Source organism: Scleropages formosus, chromosome 24 (assembly GCF_900964775.1).
Source record: "Scleropages formosus chromosome 24, fSclFor1.1, whole genome shotgun sequence".
Classification (NCBI taxonomy): Eukaryota; Metazoa; Chordata; class Actinopteri; order Osteoglossiformes; family Osteoglossidae; genus Scleropages; species Scleropages formosus.
Genome location: NC_041829.1, coordinates 16,074,657 through 16,095,435, shown reverse-complemented (window position 1 = coordinate 16,095,435; position 20,779 = coordinate 16,074,657). Strand labels below are relative to the sequence as shown.

General features: G+C 40.7%; 1 protein-coding gene across 1 annotated transcript in view; it reads right to left on the bottom strand.

Annotated features, from left to right (window-relative positions):
• The window catches only part of grid1b (glutamate receptor, ionotropic, delta 1b), a 253,875-nt gene that overhangs the window by 17,022 nt on the left and 216,074 nt on the right, over window positions 1-20,779 (bottom strand). The window contains 4 exon segments of the mRNA XM_018761291.2: window positions 9,473-9,611; window positions 11,314-11,650; window positions 11,951-12,148; window positions 12,768-12,869. Of these exon segments, the coding sequence (XP_018616807.1) occupies window positions 9,473-9,611; window positions 11,314-11,650; window positions 11,951-12,148; window positions 12,768-12,869 (776 nt within the window).

Here is a 20,779-nt window from a genome sequence, read left to right as displayed (position 1 = left end):
TTCCCAGCACCACAAAGCCACTGGCTAACTGATGGGTAATATTTTTCTTTAATACGGCACAAATTCAGCATGGAGCACTATGGGCAGCTCACCTTACTCACCTGAATTAAAGTAATACTCAACATGACTCCCAGATCGCTCTGATTTCCATCAAACCCCTTATACACCTTCTGCTTACTCCCAACTAACTATCTAGGTAAAAAAATTCTTTCTTTTTTAAAACACTGCTTACTGATAGACAGACTTGGACAGAAGGCTTTGGAACCTGTAAGCCTTACATAGTTATACATTTTGCAAACAGCAAATTTGGTCAACTTGCAAACAGATTGGTGTACTGTCTGCAGTGCCATGTTCCCGAATATGATTCCATCACAAACCACATTTTATGCGTAGGACATGAAACAATCAAGCAATCAAAACAGGCGCAATACGTAACTATCAAGTATGCAAAACAAAACCACTTGCAGAATTGATAGACTTGCTGTTGACATGAACAAGTCTTATTAAGCAAGTATGCCACTGATGAAGTGGAATAATTACATTAAAAATTACACAAACATTCTTAGAAAGTAGATATTACCGTTTTGAACAACTTGCACTATACACACACACACACATTTTCAGAACCGCTCGTCCCTTACGGGGTCACGGGGAACCGGAGCCTACCCGGCAACACAGGGCGTAAGGCCAGAGGGGGAAGGGGACACACCCAGGACGGGATGCCAGTCCGTCACAAGGCACCCCAAGCGGGACTCGAACCCCAGACCCACCAGAGAGTAGGACTGCGGCCCAACCCACTGCGCCACCGCACCCCCTAACTTGCACTATATACTTAATTAATTTATTTAATATACTTTTTATTCTTTTATTCTTCCAACTGTATATATAATTGTACATACGTATATTTTTATTTTTATCTTGTATTTTTCCACTTGTTTTATATGTTTTTATATATATATAATTTTTTTTATTTATTTTTTTTAATATTGCAAGTATTGTTTTAGACTTGTGTTCTGCTGCTGTAACATAATAATTTCCCTTGTGGGATCAATAAAGTATATCTATCTATCTATCTATCTATCTATCTATCTATCTATGTGGATCAGATAAAATATAAATAAAAGTCTAGAACTATTTTACACTGTATTTACTATGTATTGTTCCTACTTTAATTTAATCTGAAACTTTCTATTTAATATTATTAATTTATATCAATATTTTGTGAAAAGCTCCCTGCCAACAAGAGATGATTGCAGAAATTCCATCTTAACCTCTCATCTCGACCTATATAGGATGAACAAAATCGAACATCCATCTTAAGTTAGCAAACTGATGGTTTTAAATTATTACTAGGTGACTCCTTAAAAAAAAATATTTACAGTCAGTAAGCCCTAAGTTATGACTCATCCAAAGATACATAAGGAAAATGAGCAATTAACCTGGATATGTCTGAAGAAAACACTATGAAAAATGAGGAAATGTACATGATCTTTATAGAAAACAAATGACTCCATAAAGGGTGCAAAGGAGAAGGGCTATAAACCTCTTTTCAAGGAGGTTGAACATTAGCTGCCACCAAGTCTTATAGATATAAAGTACTTGTTTTATAAAGTGCTTCAATCCACCAGGTACAGCGCAGAATAAGAAGGGAGCGGACCTTTGCTTGGTATGCTTTCACAGAGCTTTTCCACTGTTTTGCGTGTTTCATAAACGTCTCTTGTTTCAGATGTTAGCTACGGCAGTCCAGCCACACAAAAGATTTAATATTAAAAACAATGCTAAAAAACATCCTCAACCAACCTTTATAAAAATAATGGCTATTTTAGTTTTAAAAACCAGTACTAGGGTAGATAAGGTTAAAGTTTTTGTGAGTAAACACAGTTCCAAGATAATTTCTGTCTCAGATTCTAAATGTTACATGCTGGGTGAAAAAGGAACATTGTTGATTTGCAATTAAATGGAATACCTGAAAATTCTGCAAAACAGTGGTCACTTTTGTCTAAAGCTGAGGCTGCCTTTGCAAATTAAGTCAGTTTTTGAGCACAGTTCTACAGTTACACCTCTAAACTATGGGTGTTGGTGACACTCAGTGTGGAGTCTGCATGTTGTCCCCATGTGTGGGTGGGTTTCCTTTGGGTGCTCTTGTTTTCTCACACACTCTAAAGACGTTCAAGTGGACTGGTAACACTCAATTACCCATTGTGTGTGAGTGACAGAGACAAAATGTGTTCCACTGATGTATGGATGAGTGACCCAGTGTAAGTAGTGTATCTAGCAGTGTAAGTCACATTGGTGGATAAAGTGTGTGGGCTGATAACACTACACTGTGGTCACTGGATGCTTCTTTGGAGGAAAGTATCTGCTACAGGTGTAAATGTGTCCAGACCTGATCTGTGATCCTTGCAGGATGCTCTGGTTATTAGGGCATCTTGGCTTTAATTCACTTTACTGAAAGTCAGTGACATAGCGAATCACATTACCCGAGGTTTAAAGAATAAACTGGGTACTAAGTATCTGAAATACGTAGAATTTTTGCCCCTAATGCTCAAGGAAATGATCAATGGCCAGGTTTTTCAGTCCCATGTGATGGCATGGGTAGGGGGTGCGGTGGTGCAGTGGCGCAGTGGGTTGGACCAGGTCCTCCTCTCTGGTGGGTCTGGGGTTCGAGTCCTGCTTGGGGTGCCTTGCGATGGACTGGCGTCCCATCCTGGGTGTGTCCCCTTATGCCCTGAGTTGCCGGGTTAGGCTCCGGTTCCCCGCGACCCCATATGGGACAAGCTGTTCAGAAAATGTGTGTGTGTGTGTGATGGCATGGTGATACAGTGGGCAGTGTTGGTAACTCACAATGCCTCAACTCAGCTGAGTAATATTAAAAGAAAACATATTTTATGCAATAATACAATGTGTTCCAGACCGATATTTCCACATGTATAACTCCTTGATTATTTTTAAGCATTGTTTAAGAGACAATAAATAAGACACTGCAATACACTTAAAGTGTGCTGACCAAAGCAAGTGAAGAACATGGACTAATAACTGTGTGACTGGCCCATGTAAGGGCATACAGTACGAAATATATATTTGCAAATTCTTGGTGTCCTTGGCAGAACAAAAGTTCAGGAATGAGAGGAAGATAAGCCCATAATACAGGTGGCAATCACAAGGGGAGCACATCATACAAAGCTTTGCTGTGAAATATTGCAAATACCTCAGATACTTCACATAGCAGTTTATGGCCTGTTATGTCAAACCAAGGAATGGATAAGTAGACTATTGGCATTAAAATCACTAGGTTATGATTTTACAGGTGTATTACCCTGTACACACATTTCCCTTTCAGCTGCAAGGAAATGTGGCAGTGCTTTCATGTATCTCCGTTCTTTCATGTTTCACTTGGAAGCACGTCATATTCGGAAGAATTTAGGTATGATTTATTCATGCGTTGTGAGTAATGTGGGTCACCGTAAACCTACTACACTAAACACAGTATACAGTGCTGCTTGAAAGTTTGTGAACCCTATAGGGATGGTCATTATTCTCGTATAAAGTATTAAAGTTATAAGTTTAAAAGTTAAAATAAAGTTACAAAATGAAAACGTGAAGATTTCTACTACCTACTTGGTTTAACCAATGAAACTTGGGGTTCACTTATTTTTGCACCTGCACTACTAATACACATGATTCTCTCTCAACATTTATACAGCATTAACAAATGATGGCAGAGGACACAGAAATGATCTACACTCTGTAACTGCGAGTATTTTAGCATTTTGATAGCCTGTCATTAAATTTTACACCTGTCTTTGGGGGTAAAAACTGAGCTCCACTCAACCACAAAACTCTTTGTATCACATGCAAAGCTATAAGGCATTATTTGGTGTATACACAGCACACGTTCTACATCTGTTCATCACACACTGCATTAAATGTTGAAAAAGAAACAAAACGCACACACAGCGAACTGGAAGAGATGTGAGCTTTGCCAGCATCACCGCTGTGCCACTGATATCCTGAGCTAATACTGGTGGGGCCAGAGGCAGCTGCGTGAAAGGAGAGCTGTTGCCGTTGCCATGGTGCCATCACTTGGGAGACCCCTGAGGCCTGGCACAAATAGCACGGTCCCCCTAGCGGTTGACAAGAGAGCTGGAGGACCTGCAGCCGTTATGAACAGTAAGCGGTGGCTTGCAGACACTCTCATGCTCTTGGCAACAAGATATAAATCAGTGGCAACGAGAGCAATATAAATTCCTCAAATAGCAAACATAAACAATGCAAAGTAATAAGGAGAATAAAGAGAATAACAGAATGTGCATTATGTTGGTAGATAGCATGTTTTACACCTACTGCATGTAACTGTAACTTGAAAAATGTCAGTTTGTTGTCTTGACTGATTCACTATGAAAGAGTGGAACAGAGTAAATACATATTTACATTAGGCATTGTGTTAGAACTGCTTTGAAAGTAACAAAGTAATTAACTTATTGAAATATGAATAGTAACATTTTAAATTTACATATAGAAAAAAGAGCCAATACACACTGCTATGACTGAGTACAGGATATACTTGATTGCTCTAGAAACTAGCCCCTTTCTGAATGGCTGATTGCCTTAGTACAATTTTTTTTTATTTTTGCTGTTTGATTTGTAAATTTTAGTTTTAAGCACATTGTTTGCTTACATACAAAGGATTCAATAAAAATATTATTAGAAGTGTTATAGCTGACATGTTTTGAAAGACAATTTTAAAATATAACTTTACTGGGCTGTAAAACACAAATCAATCTTATTCAATAAAATCTTACTGTGATCTTAATGTAATCCATATTTCACATCAATTTTTGATGGGCAGCATCCAACGGACATTAAATTTTAATCGGCGGACATAATCTGGAAGTGCAGGAATTTGTGACAAGGGAGACAAGGGAGTCCTTGTGGGTTGTGAAGGAACCACTTTGGGATCTAGCGCTGTCATTCTCATGCCTGGTGAAGGTCTACTTTGGAATAACTCTATTTCCTTCCCCATACAGCATCAGAGATTATTTTTCAGGTGGAGAGATTTTCTGGAATGTGCTTTCAGCAAGAACTTAAGAACAGCCTAAACTCTCGTCCGTACCACTCGCCCCATGGGAACCGGAGCCTAACCCGGCAGACGGGGCATAAGGCCGGAGGGGGAGGGGACACACCCAGGATGGGACGCCAGTCCGTCAGAAGGCACCCCAAGCGGGACTCAAACCCCAGACCCGCCAAAAAGCAGGACCAGGACCAACCTACTGCGCCACTGCACCCCCCAAACTCTCGCCCACAAAATGTATATTCTGGTTTGGTCATATGAGAAGTGGGAAAGCTAATACTGAGAGCTCGTTCTTGCTATTGTTTTCGACAGGACCGTGTTACTGACACTGTAAGACTGTGGTCTTCTTGGTATTGCTCTATAATTCATTCATAATTCATTCAAACCACCGTCTTCCAATAGAAGCCATGCAAATGTTTTTGGAGGGTTGACAGAGGAAAAGATGTGCATTAAGTTCAAGCGCATCAGAATGATCGTATTATAGACTTATGATTTTACAGCTTTCATAACTGGGAGAGAATTGTAAAAATAACTGGTTGCTAATCACTAACCGTTCTTTCCTAGTAACTAAAACTACAAGAATAATGATCACGGAATATATGTTCTCACTGATTGACCCTTTTCAGGTTTGCAACTTCTTATTGTTTCTCTGGTTGAAACTTCAAGAGGAAGGTATAACCAAGTATTTTTCAACACCTGAAGAAAATCATGCTGATTTCATATGAAGTTCCCCTCATACGAGGCATAGCATAACATTTCAATAGACACATCTTGTTCTTATGTTTAGTAAACAAAGTATTGTGTTCAGCTATCCTAAAAGTAAATCAAGAGAACCACACAAATTTAGATTTCTGTGTCTAAATAGGCAAAATATCATTCATCTGAGTAAATTCATTTTACCTCACAAGGCACTTGGTATAAATGCAATCTGATATACAGAAGGCAGTGATACTCCACAGTTTCAGATATGATAATCAAGAAAAGCTAAACCATCAGCCCAAACTCATTGTTAATTACAATTCACTGAATTATTCTATTTAATTATTTTGTAAATTATGAAATTAAAATTATGCATGTAATCAGAGAAGTAAAAATTATTATAAATGGCTGGCAGAAAAATCATAACCCACTGGAAATGATGGATGACGGAATACCTGTAGTTTAAATTAATTTTGAATAGTGCTAACACTAGGAAAATCAGACATTTTACCATCCAGGATGGAATGGACAAAGTATATTTTTATGAAGTGACTGTCCCAGTTGGTTGGGTTTGGTGTCTACTACTCTGTCCTTTCCTTTCCATTTGATGTTGTCACAAAAAAGCATGACAAAGATCGTCACGCTTCACCTCGGTGCACCAGATCTTCTGCAGTGCATCCCTGCCCTTGTGAAAAGATTGCAACAAAGATGTAAACAACACGCTGTATTCTATGCAGTTGGGCTTATTCAACAAAAATGTTCTTTTGTTGGGAATATTATATCATACTGCATGATCATCGTAAGAACCACGGTGAAGCAGAAGCACGTGTTGTGTGATCACCCTCGTACAGGTGAGAAGTGTGACACAGAAATATAATGTACTAGTAGAACATGGGATATGTTGACAAAGAGCGTGACACATTGCAGTACTTATGCATACATTGTAATTTTATATATGTTTATTGACGATCTGAACACTGCCTTTCATTGCAAGCTTTCTCCTTAATGTGAAATTTAAAGGAGATCAGTTACTAAGGACTGATGGCTGTACTAACAGTGCAATTCATGCTATTTGGTAGTAGGTCATACGGCAGTTAAGGACATGGAAATTTGTTTTAATTTAAAGGTTGTTGGTTCAAGTCCTGCGCCTCACTGCTCCAACAGCTCCAACAGCTCCAACAGTACCCTTGAGCAAGATACTTACCCTGAACTCTTCCATTAAAACCATCCACCTGTACAAATGGGTCAAACACTCCAAGTTGCTTTGGGTAAAAGCATATACTAAGGAATGAAAAAAATAACTTTGACAAAGAGATTTCCATTTTCTCCAGAGCCTATTGTTGGTCTGCCATGGAATGTGAGCACGAAAGGCAGTTCCATTTCCTCAGCAAACAGCATTCACTGAACACACATGAGAGCAGCCCACAGATTACCATGCAGCACACAGATGCAGTTATCTGGAAACCCTGTAAGAGGTGCCACCTCTATCACCCGGTTAAGTGAATCTGTCACCTGGTGCCATCAGCAGCCAAAGGCGTGTGAGCGCACGCGCACACACACACACACACACACACACACACCAGCATTCCTAGATGGACTTACAGTATCCTGTCCCTTCGAATCCTGGATGGGTGTGCTAATATGTCCTGAGCCTCTTACCCATCTGCATCATGGACACTATATCATTAGACCGGATGATAATTGATAATTAAACTCCTCACCACAGCCTTGCGCACGTCACTGTACAGTAATGATGGTTCATTAGCAGCAGCGAGCTCCTCCGTTGCCTCACTGACAGAGAGGGGGGAAACAGCTCGAGAGAAGTACCAGATTGCACCAAGCTTTGTTTCTTTTTCCGCTTTTGCAGACAAAACTAGGGAGCATATTGAAGGCAGACCCTCGGTTTGTTTTCGACAATGTGTTATGAGGCAGCGGACTGTATAAACAAACAAGTAATGAATTAGATTCTTATCTGGAAATAATAGTTGAGATTTTGAAAAGTTAGCAGAAAACAATAAAAACATTTGCAAATCTGTCCAGCAAAGCCACTTGCAAAAATATAGACTTAATGTAGTGTTAGTTCTGCTCTCTATTACTTCAGAATGCAGTTCTGGTTTAGCTCATATTGCATTCTGACTCTCCGGATCAAGAATGCAGTACCGGAATAGAATTCCGTACATGACCTGCTCCCGCTATCTGGAATAAAAGATGCATTTTTTTTCTCCTTGCTGCATTGGTTTCACGTTAAAGTTTTCGGACAGGCTGAAGGTTGAGAACCCGGACATGGTGCGTTATTGTGCCGATATACATTTTTCACCAGGTGTTACTACAACTTTTTCCCCTGCGGCTGTCGACGCTGGTTTAGCAGAACTCAGAGGGCCCGGCTGACAGGTGCTGGGCTTTCTGCAGGTGCCAGGGGAGACTCAATTAAGTTGCGTACTCCTTCCGGTCACCTGGGACAACATACGGTCACAAATTAATGCGTAGTAATGACTCGATGATTTCTCTATTTCTGAAAGATTGCAATTTGCAGAATTACAATACATGGTTCATTGACTGATTGATTGTTTGATTGATTGATTGATTGACTGAGTGCCAATGTGATTATTAATGCTGAAACAACTTCTCATTGTTATTAGATTTTTTTTTTTTTTTTTACACCTTTTGCCATACCTTTTTGTACAAAGCTGAAATCACACAAAGCAAACCCACTACACTCAGGTCATACACAAAAAATACACAAAGACATAACATTAATATTAAAAGCTGTGGTTACATACCAATCTGTTTTGAAAGAAAAAAACTACACAGATTGATATGCATATTAATTATTGATTTCAATAGGGGCTCTGTCCAGTAAAAAAACTTCTTGTTACCTCCCCAGCCTGTCCTTTTCCACTAGCATGTTTTCTGAAAGCCCACCCTAGCAAACAGCGCTGAGTATTACTATTATAGCATCTGGACGGAACAGAAGGATATGAACGCTGCTCTAATCATCAGTTACTTTTTTCAGTAAATATTCATGTAACAAGACCTGAACTTTGTATGGCATTTATATGTAGGCTTTTTTAGTTTGTAGGAGCAACCAAGACATTTTTTGAAATAGAAAGATAAATCATCAGATTAAGAAAAAAATCAAATATTTTATCAGATGCCTAGATGGGCACCATAAGTGTTTCTAAAAGACAGAAGTCCGGAATGCAGATGTCTTCGAAGAATGAATTGAACTATATTCAGTCATTTTCCGTTAAACTAAATGGTACAAAACAATGTACTTTTATACCATGTGAAGAAATACCAATTATCACAGATATCTTTCAAGTTTTAACAGCGTTCGCCGCTTTACATCTTTACCCAAGTTCTAGATGGAAGGCTTCTGTCATGATCTGCGAATACCGGGAAGCCAGAGGAAAAAATTTCTACACCACATGTGATGTCCACAGAGAAACTGACTTTAGGCAGAAACCTTTGTGTTTAATCTCGTCAAACTGGCTGAGAAATGCAAGACGTAAAAGAAAAGCAGCAATGTGGATGATCAGCCCGCGAAGGATTAAGTATTACAAGAGTGTTTGCGTTGCGGGCTGACCCATTTCTTCCGAAACACACTTGGCAACGGTCTTCTTTCGCGGCCCAGCTGCGTATACTGACCTATCCATTTAGCACCGGTGCTGGGATGCGCAGAGATCCCACGAGGAGGCCTACCGTATGGTGCTGTCCATGCGAGACACGGTGAGGTACGCCGCCAGATTTGCCGTGTAGGAGGAACACACCACGAGGGTGAAGAGCCACCAGCTGCCCATGACGATGCGCAGGGCCACCGAGCTCACCACGGAGTCCCCACCTGCCAAAAAATAGCGACTGGAGCATCCGAACTCGAGCATTCGCATCGAAATGTCTCTTTCATAACATTACTATCCTACTACGCTATATTTTCGGAGTTTGCGCTCCTACTTCTCAGAGCAATTCTTTTCCACAAAATCTGTAACCTTCCAAATAAGAATGTCCAAACTTGTTGTAAGATTCTGAGGCCTTCAGAAAAAAGTTGCAAGCGGATACTCTCTGTAATAAGTGAAAACATGCTAATAGTGACACATTTCTCAAGAAACATACATAGATGAAAATAAACATAACTATACACCATTTCTGCATTTGATTTATGCGTTTCTTTGCACAAATTACACAGAATGTACTGGACAGGCACTTTGTAGAGTAGATGATTTCGAAGAGAGTGGTAGCTAAATGCAAGAGAAGAAAATATTTCGCAAAGCTTCCCCACCTTGTACACAGAGGGAGAGAAAAGCTCAACCGCACAAAAGCTCAGAATGAATCTTCCATTTTCATTCAGCAGCAATAAGACATAATATAAAAACACAATGGTCATAAAAGTTCAATGTGAACAAATCAGAAGATATTGTGAAAAAAACTGGAGGAGTATCCATCACTTAAGTACTACTCTCCTTTTACAATACGTTTTTACATTGCCCTTAGGTGAATAATTGCGAGCAGGAAGCCACAGGGCCTGTGGTGTGTAGGGGTTCATGAGGGAATGTGGGGAACAGAGTTCCCTCTGATTTGATTCACTAGTTAGGCCTAAAAGGGTTTGCAGGCACCGCGCCAGGCATTAATACACACAGCTGGGGGTGCAGCATTAGTTGCTGAGCTAGTCATTTATTCAATGTGGCTGCTCTTGGAGCAGCACCAACAGATGTCATCTTTCTTCATTCAAAGGCACCTTTGCTATGGTTTGGTGAGCTTGGTAAGTTTTAAGTACGATCACTTTGTTGTGGGCAATATCAAGGCTCGTTCTCAAGAACCGCTCTCCAGTCATGCTTTTTTTTATGTTTTCAACAGTTAAAAATTATATAATTGCTTTCATCGGAAGAATAATTGCTACAAGGTAGAGAATTTCACTCTTCAAACTTAGATTCCCATTCCCAGTATCTCCAGACATTCCAATTTGCTAGCAATACAGAAACTAATATAGCATTAAATCTCAATTAAAGATTAAAATGTAAAAAAATTACAGTATGCACTTACAGCAGTTATCGAGGGAAGAGGGTCACAATGATTCATACACATTTGAATTCTAAATATCTTATCTCAGTTTTCATTACTGAAATGAGCCATCACTGGAACTGCAGAGGGAGACAGTTTTAGAATGGCAGACACAACCCTCTAAGATAATTTTTTAATCAAAAGTTTGAAAATATGATAAAGTAACTATATTATTCCAGTGCTATAATGAAGGTAATATTCAGGGCATGGCGGTTAGTGGGTCTAATTTAAACAATGAAATCAAAGGCAACCGGATGACTGAACTGAAGTAAGCAAATTACAGATGAGACAATTAACTTGATCAGCAGAAAGACAGAAGAAATTAATAAAATAAAAAGTAAAAATATCTGTGGATAGAGGCTAGGTGAATTGACATTATAACTTAGAGGCTATAATCTGTGTTTCATTCATAAGCGCTATTAATAGTGTAGGTGCTTATGCTTATAGCCATACAACACACTGGAATCAAGGCAGATTAAGGTACGCACCTTGTTGGACAAAAGCTCCATACACTATCCAAATGGCACTATGCAAAGAGTTTGAGACAGAAGAGGGGGGTGGCTGATGGGCCACGGGGGGGTTCCGGACACGGGCCGACTGCATCCGGGTCAGGATGAAGATGAGGACCCCGACCACGGGGATGGCAGCAGCAATGCAGGCCCACACAGCCAAGTCAAAGGGTGCAAACAGCGAGAAGATGTTGATCTTCTCCTCAGGCTTGCGCAGCAGGATTCCCACAGAATAGTCCATGTAGCGCTTGCTGAAGTCCACCACATTCTCCCTCTCTGGTGTGATGGTGATTGCTGACACGGCTAAGTCTGCCCTCTGTGGAGTGAAAAACCACATGGGTTAGTCAGTGGTTATATGGCTGAGACAACAACTGCAACAATATTAACATGCTAATACCTGAGATGGAACTGTTACCCAGAGCAGGATGTCTGGTCAGCATGGTAAATAATGCAATAGAATGAGTGCAAGAACAGTCTTTGACTGAATCAGCAATCAGACAGCAATCAAGCTAAACAGCACGGTGCTTCAGGAAGTAGAGCTTATGTTTTATGGAATACTGCAGCTAAGTACTGGATTAAACATCACACGACAGGAAATACGTCGTGAAAGACTTGCCTTGTTGATGAGTTCTCCTATCATGCCATTCCATGACCCGTTGGGCAGCTGGGTGCCGTATTTGCTGTCGGCCACCTGGTAGATCTCATACTTGAAGCCCAGGATCTTAGCAAGAGCATCGAGAACGTCGATGGAGAAGCCTTTGTACCGCTTGGGCTGCCCAAGGATGTTTTCTGCCACCATGACAAAAGGGTCCTCCTGTTTAAGTGAAAAAGAGAACCATTTACCCCACAATTTATCATTCACCAAGGAAAATGGGCAATGAATTTAATCAGTTCACTTGCCGCTCAGACAGACAAAGACTAAACAAAGATGTGATAATTAGGCAACAGCATGACTATCATTTTTGAATTATCAATGAACGCATCACAATTTTCTTAGGAGATTTAAGAGGAGAAAATGTTGATATGAGTATGAAGATAACTGCTCAAAATTACACATATGACAACTAGATTCGGAATACACAAAGCAGACAAGGCACGGATCCAACATCAGTACTGAAATGTATGTGTACTGAATTTGAAGTATTCTGTCTAAAACAGAAGTATGTATGTAACACTATGTGTGGCATAAATGAGGCTTTTGAAGGTCTGATGTATGAGTACTGAATCCAGAATGCAAAAAACAGAAGTGTTTGCTATTGTTATGAGTAGTACAAGCTGTGCCACTCAGAGTTTTACAGCTTTTGAATACTGAATGCTCAAAGCAGAGGCACTTGAGAGCCCAACAGGGAGTGCAAATTTTGCTACTCAAAGTTAAACTGACAAATTCAGAATCTGGAATATGCGAGGCAGAGGAGCATGCAATATCAGCCTACCAGTAGTGTCACCACCTTGATGGTCACTCCCTGCATTCCGCTCTCGATTCGACTCTCCTTCAGGCTTCCGTTGAGTCCCAGGGTGGAGTCCCATGTTGCTAACTGAAGGAGATAGATAGAGATAGCAGGAATAGAGAGGGAGACAAGGATACTGTCCCACTGAATCAAAACTGGGAAAATGAATGCATAAAATAAGGAAAAAAAAATCATTTGCTTTCTGAGCATTTTTTCCCACGATTCCTTAACATAAAAAATATTTCTGACCTTAAAAGTTCAAGGGTAAAAGACCACCAGCAATAAGTACTGGAATAAGAAACCAACAAACCTTGAATACACAGAGTATAGGCGCTCAAATAAAGGGAAACACACGCTTGATGTAAGTATCTTAAAATCTCTTGACGTAATAAATTGAAGAATGACATCCTCCGATGTTCCGTGTATGCAGTTAATTTCCTCTTGGAGACACTGCATCTGATACAACATTAGCCGCACAACAATATACACCATGTATTCACATGCCATCTGTGTCATCTATATAATTTACTGCTGTGACTTACAGATAAGTGGAGTGACATAAAGCCAGTGGGCAACCTAGTAATGCATGAGATACTCATCTCATGATGACAAACATAGGCGCCATTGGTATTTCAGGATGTTAAATCATTCATGAGCAGAGTTCTGTAGCAGCAGTTCAGAGGAGATCATTGCAGATACCAGTCGCAACGTCTGATGGTCAGGGGAATGCAGGATGTCTGCACAGTTTTGGCCCCACGAGGAGAGACCAATGCAAGACAGCTCCAGCGTGGCCCAGCCTGCTTTTACAGCAGCAGAATGAGCAGATGTGGTGACAGTGTTTACCGCAGTATCAATGACAGAGAGTCACTAACGCAGACCCGTTCTTCCTCTGACATCACAGCCCCAGAAAAAAGATGGATAGAAGTGAAAACTCCCGTAAGCATTTTGTTATTCAGCCTGAGATTCCGAGATGACTCACCATCGTGTCTCCCTTCAGCGCAGTTAAATATGGAGGGATATTTTGGTCACCAAGGCAACTGTGGACCACTGCACCCCACCCTCCTCAGTCTCGTTTTCTGTTTACAGGTTATTTGGGACGCAGCGTCTCGGTCATCCCAGTAAAATGTACCGATTTGTACACATTGGCCAAAACTGTCCTCGGTGCTAAAACTGAACATGAGAAACAATTACATGAATACATAAATAATAAAATGTATACCGTGGCCTTTAAGTACATCTCCAAGTTTAAAAAAAGACTGGTTGAGAGATGCGGAGACAAGCACAAGTTTAGGCCAGCCAGATATGCGGGGATGCGGATTCCTTGGAAGTGTGCAGCACCAGTGCACCTACCCCTTTCCCATAAGCACTTCTCCAGTGAGGGCTGTGCTAACTGGGAGCCCCTCCCGCGTAGCTGGGCGCTTCAGGCTAGGTACCCTCTGGACAGAATGCTGGCACACTGGAGCTTACCAGGGAACAACCAATTCCCAGCATGCCTTTCGACTGTGGGAGGAATGAGATGAGAATATGGGGAATACATAGACTAGAGAAAAAAGAACATTTATTGGATCAACATCAAAAATTCTTCAGCAACACTAGATTTTCAATGCGTTCTACTATTGAACAGAAGTTAAAAGAACCAGCTCTATTTTACAAAAATACAAAAAATTCTAGTTTCTGTCAGGTCTCTCTGTCAGATCATTTTTAAGAACATATTTTGCTTTTTATTATAAATAAATATTCTGTGTTATGCAACAAACCAGCTGAGGAATGTGGATGGTTCTCAGCCACATGCTGCGAAACATACTTGTTTGTCCTGCACTGTATCATTACCATCATAACATCTTCAGCACCCTGCTACTCCGAGTGTCTGCGGATGCGAAATGCGTGGACATTATTGTCCTTCGGCTCAGCTGTCGTGAAGCCAGTTTTTAGGCAACTTTTGTTTTAAATGCAGAGCGATATTTATTAATTGCGGAAAACAAAACAACTCGTCATATGACACAAGAGTTATTGAGCTGTAGCTAAATTGAACCTTTATTTTTTTTTTTCCATCCACCATGCCATACCCTCTTCACATACAAACGTATGCAAAATTCCCTCTCGTCCGCACAAACACGGCGCTGAGCTGGAAGAAACTGCGAATTTTCCTCAACATGTCTTCATTTCGGATGCTGGCAGAAGAAGATTAAGAGTAGCTGAGTGGAAAACATGACCAACATCCCCCAGGAAGGATACGGAGAGCCATTCATTTGTTAAAGATACTTGTCAGGATGTCATCTCTCTGATCTCCATGGGATTGCTTCATTACAGACATTCCGCCTGCAGTCCCACACAAAAGAGGGCAGAATTTGAATGAGGGTAAAAACTCATGTAAGCCTCTCTCTGTTCTCATTAACAAAAGTAATGTAATTGTGTCCACTGTGCTTTTCATTGTGGCAGAGGAACGTTTACTCAAAGCAAACTGTATATTACGCTGAGGAGACACTGGCAAGTTTAAAATGAAGAGCCATGGATCAATGTATGTATGAACCACGAGTAAGAACATAGTGTTGGACCATGTTCAACAAAATTACAAAAAAGTCATAAATATCAAATGAACATGAAACATACTGTAATGCGGGTATCTTTATGGCTTATGGTTGTAGAAAAAGTGCGTGCAAATATACATGTTGACTACAATATTACTTTTTTAAGATGCCGCTGATAGAAACATTGAATAAAAAAATGTGTCACCAGCCCAGCGCCATGAACCTTCCGAGAAAAGTCAAATTCATCTCGTCGTTCTGTGAAGGGCCAAAAACGTAGGTCCTGTTTTAGGTCTTAGACAAAATTTTACAACATGTACAGAGAACACACACACACACATACACACACACACACACACACACACACACACACAGTCTGAAACTGCTTGTCCTGAGCAGTGTCGCGGCGAGCCAGAGCCTAACCCGGCAACACAGGGCACGAGGCCAGAGGGGGAGGGGACACACCAAGGATGGGACGCCAGTCCATCACAAGGCACCCCAAGCAGGGCTCGAACCCCAGATCTACCAGAGAGTGGGACCCAGCCAAGCCCGCTGCACCACCGTGCCCCCCTTGTTCAGAGAACGGAATCAGAAAAATCTGAAAAAAAATCAGCATCGATCCTTTTCTTGGCGGTTCGAATTAATTTCAAGGGTCGAGAAGTAGCACATCCCTACATCGCCGTTTCCAATGTTAGGTTGCAAGCTGTAAATCCCATGTTGTGTCACAGAGAAAATGAACCCGCGATGTTAAAGAAAGGATGCTGGCAGTAATTCACAAGGTGGGACATTTCCCTGTTTCCCTCACACAGGCTGAGACATTTTAATGTATGATGCAGTTGCTGCTAAATGCGTACTTTGTCGCCGTTGCCACAATGCATTTGGGAGGTGAACGAGCCTTGTACTGCCCCGAATTGCAAGTCTCTGGCTGCTGCAAAGGTGTCCTCAGAACAACGAGGCTTGCTGACCCTCGGCTCCGATCGCATCTTGAGGGCCAAGGCATATTGCAGGTCTCTGCAGAACCAGGTTTGTCAGTGGGGGCCTGTCATGCAGTGCTGGTGGAGGTTTGCCTCACTGGAGCTAATCGCTTCCAGATCTTGCTCCCCAGACAGAGGTGTACTTATTAGCAAAGTTTACAAGAAATAACTCTGAGCTCCCACAAGCAGCCTTTAATCACACCAAAGTACTTTACTGCAACCATCAAGGAAAAATGTAGTGAATAGTCAGACAAGCCATTGCTTTGGTGCTCAGGCACCATACCATTATTTGTACAACACCGTTCGTAATGACAGGAACCCAAAGTCCTTTATAATACACACAATGAAAATGGGACACTGTGGACCCTGTCAAAAGAAAGGAGCACAGACAAATCCATCCTATGCAGATCGACAAAACAAGAAAAGCCCGTTTGGCTGGACTTGCTCGACCGTCTGTTTAATAGCTGTTCTTATTAATTGAATTTTAAAGGGGGGGCGGAGTGGGCGGCTCCTCTCTCTGTGCTGTCAGCGACTTGCTCTTCAACTGTTCAACTGTATATATTCTGTTGGATGAAAGCACGAGGCAAAGTAAAAGTTAGTATTTATACAGGGGGAAAACATGTTTTCAATTAGACATGTTCTCTCAGTACCAGGTTCTGACTACAGGGAAGGAGCAGTGTGCTTTCAAGAAAATGTAAAGTAACAAGAGATATTGCAATGCAATGGATACTAATGAACTGCAGCTGATTACTCAGCAGCCTGAGTAGATGAGAAAGGAAAGAGTTCATTCCCAGGTCTGAAATCCAGCTCAGGACCACTGCAACGAAGCAACGGGGCAACCTGCATAGCTCCCGTTGCCAGTCAGGGGCTCCTGAGCTGCTAGGGAAAAATCAGTGCGCTTCAGTGTCAATAAAAATACATGAATAATAGGATGCTGAACAAGGAAAAACCTAGAGGAGTCAGATAGAATAGTGTTTGGCTTCTCTGCGGGGAAATACATTTTAAAGGAGAAAAAAAGATAATGTATTTGAGTGAGGCGGTCAGTTATAGCACCTGGTGAGGTGGGACTCCTCTCAGTATGTCAGCACACTGTATAATGCGCAGCTGGGCCTGTGGTGAGTTATGGTTTTATGTCCAGGCACCCTTAGGAAGTCATAAACTACAAGTGTCATTTTGCGAGGACTGTGTCAGCCTTCCTAGATACCTCCTAGCACCAGATCCTGGAGTTCCTTCAAAGGAGCTCAAGATAACTAAGGGCTTTAAATTCCCCACCTTCTTTTCACATCTTAGTAAAACTCTCAATGCCTTATATACATTCGAGGTCAATAATGCAATAAAACAATTATCTGAATTAACCTAAAGTCACCATGTGCACAATGTTTTATGCAGGAGTTGGAAAGTCATTCCAGCAAAGCACAAAATATAACCTATTTGCATAATTTCAGGCCCTGATGAAATTACTCCTTTGAATATGATAGCGTGATATCCTGTAACACGATTCTCAATTAGTAAAGTAGATTCTCGTACCTCCGGGGACCCTGGATGCTCTTGTGAGGTTACCACTTTGGAAATTGCAAAGAAGGCTAAATTGGACAAGAAAATTTTCAGTGAGCATTGAACATAGCTGCTAAATCAGTTCAAGTTAATCATTACTTAACCCAATGCTCAACTTAGATCCAGGGTTTGATGAGAGGTCTGCAGCAAATTGGAAATGAAGGCTAAATTGAAAATGAGGCAGGGTAATAGCCAGTAAGACCATTTTAGGAACTTTGTTGAACAGAAATGCACTGTAAGCACTAGGCTTATTTAGCCTCCAGGAGAATCACTTATTTCAATAGACATGTGAAAAACAGAGTATAATTATCACTTCTCTTCTCTTAGACTCCTGGGTGAAGAAAAGGCCTTCTGGAGACAAAGCGTGATGTTCTATCGCTCTTCATTCTGCCCTTCTAGTGATACTTATGAATTTACTTCATAAGAATATGACACATAACACAAAGAAGCTTGAGGACGTCATAACAGAAACTAAATTAACAGTTTAAAAAGACATTCTGATATGTTTCTACATTTGAAACTGTAAAATAACTCTGGCACTCAATGTATAAATGCATGTTTTAAGCTCCACATTTTGTAATAATGACTTCACACTTTTGTGTGGCATACATCTCTCCAAAATAACTTTCAGATTTATTCATTCAGCAGATGTTTTTTCCCAAACTGAAATATGGCTCCAGGAAAATAAAAGTGCATTTCACCAACAGATGGAGAGATAGATCCAAGCATATGATTCTTGAAGTACAGTTACATTTACATTTGTTCATTTAGCAGATGCTTTTCTCCCGAAGCGACGTACATCGCGTAGAAAATACAATGTGTGCGTTACAGTAGGAGAAAGAGAGACATAGTTGCAGATGCGTGATTCTTAAGTACAGTCAGTTTGATTCTTTCCACCATATGAACCAAAGTTCCATCACACGAGTAGCTGCATAAAACTTCATCCAAATATCGACGTTTACAAATTACTTTGTATGATGTCCACAGTTTAAACCACCATACTTTATATGGCAAGCTGCATATATTATTGGTAGATATAACCAAATGTTAAAAATAACAGATAACATTAATAATAACATTAAATGGGGAGCAACTTCTAGAATTGATAGAAAATACGAAGGTAATTGGGCCAAATAATGTAATGCTTGCTTCCATATGATTGGACTGGTTCTTTGTGTTACAACATAACACACAGGGCTAGAAGGCTTTTCAGAAAGCCTTTCCTCGCACTGTGGAGACTTCTAGGGATAACACGAGCTGTTTAGGTTCACTGCACACACGCGAAGTCCCACTAGAGCAGATGCAAAGGTTGAGTGGAGAAGATTGCTGTGAGCCGCATTTGAAAGTGATACCCGTAAGCTCCTTCCATGGCCTCCCTTCCATGAAAGATCTGCTATCCCTTCCTCTTTCACATTCCTTTTTTAAATCTTTTTTCCCCCTTATTACTTCCCCTTTGTGAAAGGAATTCCTCAGAAGAGCGAGGAAGAAAGGTTGTGCTTACGTACACATTGGAGGGTAGTGGTGTCTGTGGTGGCAGGGATGGAGAAGTTCAGAATTCAAGAAACGACACCGAGGGCTGGAGTGACAAGTGAAGTAAGAGAACGAGATGGAGTGAGAGTGGGGATATTCATAATTTTTCAGCCTCTGCATTTTCACGGTGATATCTTAGATTTAAGATGAAGTATTATGCCAACAGCTGGCCAAAGGATCGTAAAGAGGCTATGGTTATGGTCTTCTTCAAAGCAGCTCCAAAGTATTTTGAATCTGTTGTCCTCATAAAACAACATTAGCTATCCCTTTCAAAATCCCAAAATCAGTGTAACATATAATATATAATAATCTGCAATTTCCTTCCTTCCCAAACAGTTCTGTTAGGCAGAGTTTTCATTCATATTTACTGTCTTACAGAGGTGTTATGTAAAATATAATTTACACTTTTAGAATTTATAATAATATACCATTATACCTTATATAAAATAGAAAACGAAATTTAAATTGGTATAAGAACTGTTAAACAATTGGAAGGGCTACCATTCTAAATGGAGGCTATTATTTTCTTTATGAAAGGATAAAGGGAAGGGCACCATTGTGGTAGATTGACAGAAAAAATTCTGAAGAAATTATCATAACTTTTAGAATACCTAATGTCACTATGTTTTGTTCTATTGTATGTTGAGTACATATCCAGTGGGTTTCATATAAACACAGCGCGGACCTCGGAGTTTATTCCCACCAGAACTGGCAAAATAGATTTTTTTTTTTTTCTTTGACAACACTCTTGCAACATTGCACAACAAAAAGCATAATTTTGATAGATCGATTACATTTTTGAGTCGTCAAAATCACCGATTCAGACTTGCTATTCCTGCAACATTTCTACCACTGATGTAACAAATGAACAATTCATGGAATATGGACTGGAGGGCCTTGGAATCTTGTGTCACACATCAGATATCTACATGCCAACTCCTGGTTGCCATAACAACAGAAACATGCGGCGGCCTTTGACAATTTCGAAGTAGCTAAATGAAACTGAGATACCTCAGGGAAAAATAAGGAATATGCATAGCAGTACACACTCAGTTTGGTGCTTGAGAACGGGCTTTCCAAATACGTGATGCAGATTCCATAGCACTGACTGTGAGGAAAGGGTGTGATGCTACACATGTTCTGATCTCTTCATTCCAGGCCTGACTGAGGACGGATGACAAATACCCCTTAGAGCGGTGAGCAAACTGATGGCAATCCTAACTAGAATCACTGCTGTCTCCCTCAGATGTGGTGACAGGCACAGGGCACCATTTACAGGGCCTAAAGGAAATACCAAAGGAGCTCAGTTTCTGTCTGACAGGTGAACTCTGGCTTCCCGGCTTCCCCAAACAGATGCCACCTCGGCAAATGAGTCGGGGAAAAAACAAGTCTGGCATCAATATTACAACTGCAG